The sequence below is a fragment of the Triticum aestivum genome, chromosome 6D (genome assembly GCF_018294505.1).
Source record: "Triticum aestivum cultivar Chinese Spring chromosome 6D, IWGSC CS RefSeq v2.1, whole genome shotgun sequence".
Classification (NCBI taxonomy): Eukaryota; Viridiplantae; Streptophyta; class Magnoliopsida; order Poales; family Poaceae; genus Triticum; species Triticum aestivum.
The window spans coordinates 163,275,675-163,281,392 of NC_057811.1; the positions used below are offsets into that span (position 1 = coordinate 163,275,675).

Here is a 5,718-nt window from a genome sequence, read left to right on the forward strand (position 1 = left end):
TCCGGCAAGAAGAGCCGCCCTCGTCGCTGCCGCCGCCGGGGATTGACCACCGTCGTGCCCGCCTCCTCGTTGCCGCCCGGGATCACCCGCCGCGTCTGCCACCGATTAGTGTGTTTTGTTGTGATTTTTGCAATCTAGGTTTAGTTAATTTGACGCGCCGATGCGCATGTAGATGGAGTTGAGCGCGTGCGAGAAGTTCTTGCTCTCCGATTCGTCCGATTCGGATGACTCGGATGTTGAGACCATGCTTGCGAACTTTCGGCAGCAAACGTTGGTCCTGGCACTTGTCGTGAAGGAGCACGATGACAAGAACCGGAAGAGGAGGCGAGGATCGATCGTCGGGCGTCTTTGCATTCCCCGGAATCGTCATCTTGGGAACGAGATGTTGATGCAAGACTACTTCGCGGAGAATCCAACGTATCCACCGCACCTTTTCCGGAGAAGGTACCGAATGCGCCGATCCGTCTTTGTCAAAATTGTTCAAGCTTGCGAGGCAAATTGCCGGTATTTTACTCAAAGAAGAAATGTTGCGGGCTTAAAGGGATTTAGTGCATATCAAAAAATCTCCGCGGCAATGCGGGTAATTGCATATGGTGTCCCGGCTGACTATGCCGATGAGTACCTTCGCATTGGTGAAGATACTACAATTGAGTTCGTGCATAGATTTGCAAAGGTGATCATCCGTGTCTTTGGTCCTGAGTATCTTCGGGCACCCAACGAAGATGACACAAAGAAATTGATGGCAACTAATGAGAGGAGAGGTTGACCTGGCATGCTAGGTAGCATTGATTGTATGCATTGGACTTAGAAAAATTGCCCCAAGGCATGGCAAGGAATGTATTGTGGCAAGTCTCGTGATGCAACAATTGTGCTTGAGGCCATAGCATCCGAGGATTTATGGATTTGGCATTGCTTTTTTGGTATGCCGGGGCACTCTCAATGATATCAATGTGTTGCAACGGTCTCATTTGTTTGCTAGGCTTGCTAGTGGTGATGCTCCTGCTTGCAACTACACTATCAATGGGCATGAATACACAAAGGGGTACTATCTTGCAGATGGTATATGCCCTCCTTGGTGCACATTTGTCAAAAGCATCAAAGAACCCAAAACTAAAAAGCAATGTGAATTTGCAAGGGTGCAAGAGGCAGCCCGAAAAGACATTGAAAGAGTATTTGGTGTTTTGCAATCTAGGTTTGCCATTGTCCGTGGTCCTGCTCGTTTTTGGGACAAGAAAACCTTGAAAAATATTACGACATGTTGTGTTATCCTGCACAATATGATTCTTCAAGATGAGAGAGGAATGAACTTGGAATTCTTCTATGACAATGTGGGTAGTCCTGTCAAACCAGCTAGAGACCCTAACCGCATTAGAGCTTTTCTTCAAACATACAAGGAGATTGAAAATGCAAACACCCACTTTCAACTTCAGGAGGATCTCATTGAGCATCATTGGCAAAGGGCTGGACAGTGACCCATTTTTGTTTTCATTTGTATTTGTATTCATGACAAGTTTTGTATTGCATTATTTAAGTTTGCTATGGTGATTTGAATAATTATTTGTAATGTGGATGATTATTGTATTACGTTTGATTTGAATAATTTAGTTTTGCTTTCGATTGTTGTATTATGTTGGATTTGATATTTGCGGGCCGATGAGATGCCGAATGCAGCGGCGCAAGAGCAGACCCCGCAAAGCCGACCCGTAAAAAAGCATATTCCGCGCATATGCTTTTTTACGGGTCCGTTTGAGGGGTCTGCATCTGTGGTCGTCCAAGCCGGCCCGTAAAAGCGGTTCTGCGTAAACTGCAAACGCGTTTTGCAGGTCGGCGGGATGCGGGGTCTAGAGTTGCTCTTACAACTATTGAAGATGCCTTAAGCATCTATGCATTGAAAGAGGCCTTACAATAAATATGTGTGGCACACCAAACACCACCATAGGCGGGGGAGAGCCACATAGGCCAACGTGGCCCCTCCTGCTTCGCCCAGCACTCCCCTCACAAGACTCCTGTGTTGGTGGTATCTACCGCGTGCGGTGCGTTACAGAATCGGCACGCCAGCTTGTAGCCGTCGTCGCTGCCGAAACGGACAAGCATGTACCGCGACGAAGCGTGAGGCAGGTCAGGTAGGAGTACCTCGGCGAGGAGTCGTCGGATCGGCCAAGGAACCTACGTAGAGTACTGTACCTCGGTAGCTACCGGCCAAAGCCCTGGGGTGGGGGTGCGTCATTGCTGGGCTCACCACGAGATGGCAGACCCGCAAGGCCGCAAAGCCGAGCGAGAGCGATCCCCGGCGATCTGGGCACTTGGCCTGTGCAAGAAGCGGGCAAAGCTAGCCATGTACTAGTACATTTACTGTACTAGTACTACTGTATATGGTATCTTTTTTTAAGGATAGTAGTATATTCTTTTACGAGCATAGGTCTCGTGTTCTCATTTGGGGTGCGGCTCCCCCGCAGGCGCAGTAGCACGGTTGCGAGTTACTATCGCTGAACATGTGCGACCACGTGCCCATATGCCCACCGCATCGACAAGAGACGAGTGCCGGCACACAAAAGATTTGTTGGGCCGATTTATTCTACTCCAGCAAAGATGCATCACATGCATCATACTACTGCTGTTTTTTCTTTTGTGAACGGCTAAACCGAAACACGTCATTTTCGGATCGTATCCCTACGATGCAAAATTGCTGGTGCTGGTGGTAGCTTGTCTATCATACAATAGCCAATGGTTCACGCGCCCTCGCAAAAAAGGAAAGCCCGCAAAAGGGTACTCAAAATGTGGTGCAAAACAGAGTAACCAACATGTGGTGCACAAGTAATGTGCGCAGCCGCTTGATACCTCCAACTTCCCACAAAATGATAAACCATGATATCCATTGATGGGTTGTCCCCATTTTGAATTGCGCTCAACGTCCAAAACCGTACTCGTTCTAACCTCGCTCGTAGGTCTGACTTCTTATTAAGCCATATTTTAGGTTACATCCATAGATTGCATCACCCCACCCGATAAGCCATATTTTATGCCGTCACACGCAACGAGCTGTCTCCCCGGAGTGTTATTTTATCCAGGTTAAATTCTTGCTGTACAGCATCTTGTAAAGGGAAAATAATTACCACCATATACGTTGGGAGAGCCAGAGGTCAACTTGGCCCCTCCTGCTTCGCCCAGACGGCACAAACCTGTTGCACACGCAGACGACGTGGGCACCCAGTGTGTGTGTCACGGCACGTCGGACGGCATCGCACACGTCACCGCCGAACCAATTTCCGTATAAATGCGGTAGCTAAAGAGTACAGCTCGGCCCACATCGTATCAGTCCCAGCTATCGCACACACCTGCAACGGCCAGCTCAGGAGCGGGCAAGAAGAGAAGACATTTATTTTCTTCCCTCGCGGGAGATCGATCACAGCCGGGCAGCCATGGGCGAGGAGGCCCCGGCCGCGGTCACCGCGGCGGCGACGTCGCCGGCGCCCCACTTGCTCCTCATATGCTTCCCGGGGCAGGGCCACGTCAACCCCATGCTCCGCCTCGCCAAGCGCTTCGCGGCCAAGGGCCTCCTGGTCACCTTCTCCTCGACCTCCTACGTTGGAGGCAAGATCACGGCCTCCTCCGGGGTGGAGGCTGGCGGCGACGGCGTGCCGCTCGGCCGCGGCCGCATCCGGTTCGAGTTCTTGGACGACGATTTCGACGGGAATGACCTCGACGACCTGATGAGGCACCTGGAGACGACTGGCCCCGTGGTGTTCGCGGAGCTGCTGAGGCGCCAGGAGGAGGCGGGGCGGCCTGTGACGTGCGTCGTCGGGAACCCGTTCCTCCCGTGGGCGATCGACGTCGCCCACGACGCCGGCATCCCCACGGCAGTGCTGTGGGTGCAGTCGTGCGCGGTGTTCTCGCTCTACTACCACCACGTGCACGGGCTCGTGGAGTTCCCGCCCGAGGACGACCTCGACGCCCGGGTCAACCTCCCGGGCCTCCCGGCGCTGTCCGTCGCCGACGTGCCGTCGTTCCTGCTGCCGTCCAACCCCTACAAGCTCCTCACCGATGCGATACTGAAGCAGTTCCGCACCATCCACAAGGCGTCGTGGGTGTTCGTCAACTCCTTCTACGAGCTGGAGCCCGACGTGGTGGACGCGCTCCCGGGCATCTCGCCGCCGCCGCCGCCGCTCATCCCCGTGGGCCCGCTCGTCGAGCTGGAGGAGGAGGGCGCCGTGCGCGGCGACATGATCAAGGCGGCGGACGACTGCGTGGGGTGGCTGGACGCGCAGGCGCCGCGCTCCGTCGTGTACGCGTCGCTCGGCAGCGTCGTGGTGCTGTCCGCCGAGGAGCTGGCCGAGATGGCGCACGGGCTCGCGTCCACCGGCCGCCCCTTCCTGTGGGTGGTTCGGCCGGACTGCAGCGCGATGCTCCCGGAGGGGTACCTGGACTCCGTCGCCGGGCGCGGCATGGTGGTGCCGTGGAGCCCGCAGGACCTGGTGCTCGCGCACCCGTCCACGGCGTGCTTCCTCACGCACTGCGGCTGGAACTCCACGCTGGAGACGCTCGCGGCGGGGCTTCCCGTGGTGGCGTTCCCGCAGTGGGGCGACCAGTGCACGGACGCCAAGTACCTCGTGGAGGAGTTCAAGATGGGGGTGCGCATCGGCACGCCGCTGCGGAGGGACTCCGTGCGCGACGCCGTGGAGGACGTCGTGGCCGGGCCGGACGCCGGCGCGATGCTCGAGAAGGCCAGAGCGTGGTGCGCGGCGGCGAGGACGGCGGTGGCGGCCGGCGGGTCGTCGGACCGCCACGTACAGGCGTTTGTTGACCAGGTTGTGGCGGGAACCATTGGCGCACGAGCAGATAAGGACATTGTGGCTGCGGAGCAGCAAGGTTTCGATTCATCTTCTCTACGTGGAAACTAAGGATTATTTCGGCCATCTTCAGTGAAGAAATGCGCAGAGATTTCTGAAGTTCAAAAGCGAGACACGCACAAGACTTCTCAACCGAAGCAACTTTGTCGCAGGCACGCACACAGAGTCGGAAACATCGATGGGTATGAGCAACTGAAGTCCATCGTTGACGCGATGTTGCGAGTCTTGGAGCTCAGCACTGAAGTCTGAAGATGCCGCGAGAACCGAAGCTAATACTCCCTTCATTTCAAAATAAGTAACTTAATTTTATACTAACTTTATATTATAGTTAGTATAAAATTGAGTCACTTAATTTAAGACGGAGGAAGTAATAATTATACTGGTCTTCGTTGCATGATATTTTGTTTACTTTGATCCTCTTGTTATGTTTGTTGTCGATCATACAGAGAGCCAGGCAGGCTACATGTTTCAATTAAGTATGTTCATTTAAATGTCAATAAAATTATTAAGAGCCTAATTTTGGGGCCGTTAAAGCGCTAGCAACCCTTCTCTCCTGTGAAATGCCTGAGCCAGCGAAGACACCGTTACCCCCAGCAAGCGTGTAAATGCAGCACCGCTGTGTTTTCAATTCGGGGACCACAGCGGAACTACCACAAATGTCACGCAATATCCACAGTTTAGACTAGCCACAATGGGTAGTAACATAGAGTAGTAACATGCCCATGTTACTACTCTATGTTACTATCTTTATAGTGGGTAGTAACAGATGTGGCGTAACATGTATCACTTCATTCATTAGGCTATAAACTTATCTTGCCTTGATATGTGTGATATTACTCATACTAATAGTAACTAGCTATGTTACCACATG

At 53.2% G+C, this 5,718-nt stretch overlaps 1 protein-coding gene across 1 annotated transcript; it reads left to right on the top strand.

The window, feature by feature from the left end:
• Window positions 1-3,288: 3,288 nt before the first annotated feature.
• LOC123144300 (gallate 1-beta-glucosyltransferase 84A23) lies at window positions 3,289-5,380 on the top strand. The gene has a single exon (XM_044563387.1). The coding sequence runs from the start codon at window positions 3,420-3,422 to the stop codon at window positions 4,896-4,898; it is 1,479 nt and encodes a 492-aa protein (XP_044419322.1). The 5' UTR covers window positions 3,289-3,419; the 3' UTR covers window positions 4,899-5,380.
• Window positions 5,381-5,718: the final 338 nt, after the last annotated feature.

Bases quoted from the DNA above. Each gene is read 5' to 3' on its own strand.
- LOC123144300 (XM_044563387.1), top strand. From the start codon at position 3,420: ATGGGCGAGGAGGCCCCGGCCGCGGTCACCGCGGCGGCGACGTCGCCG.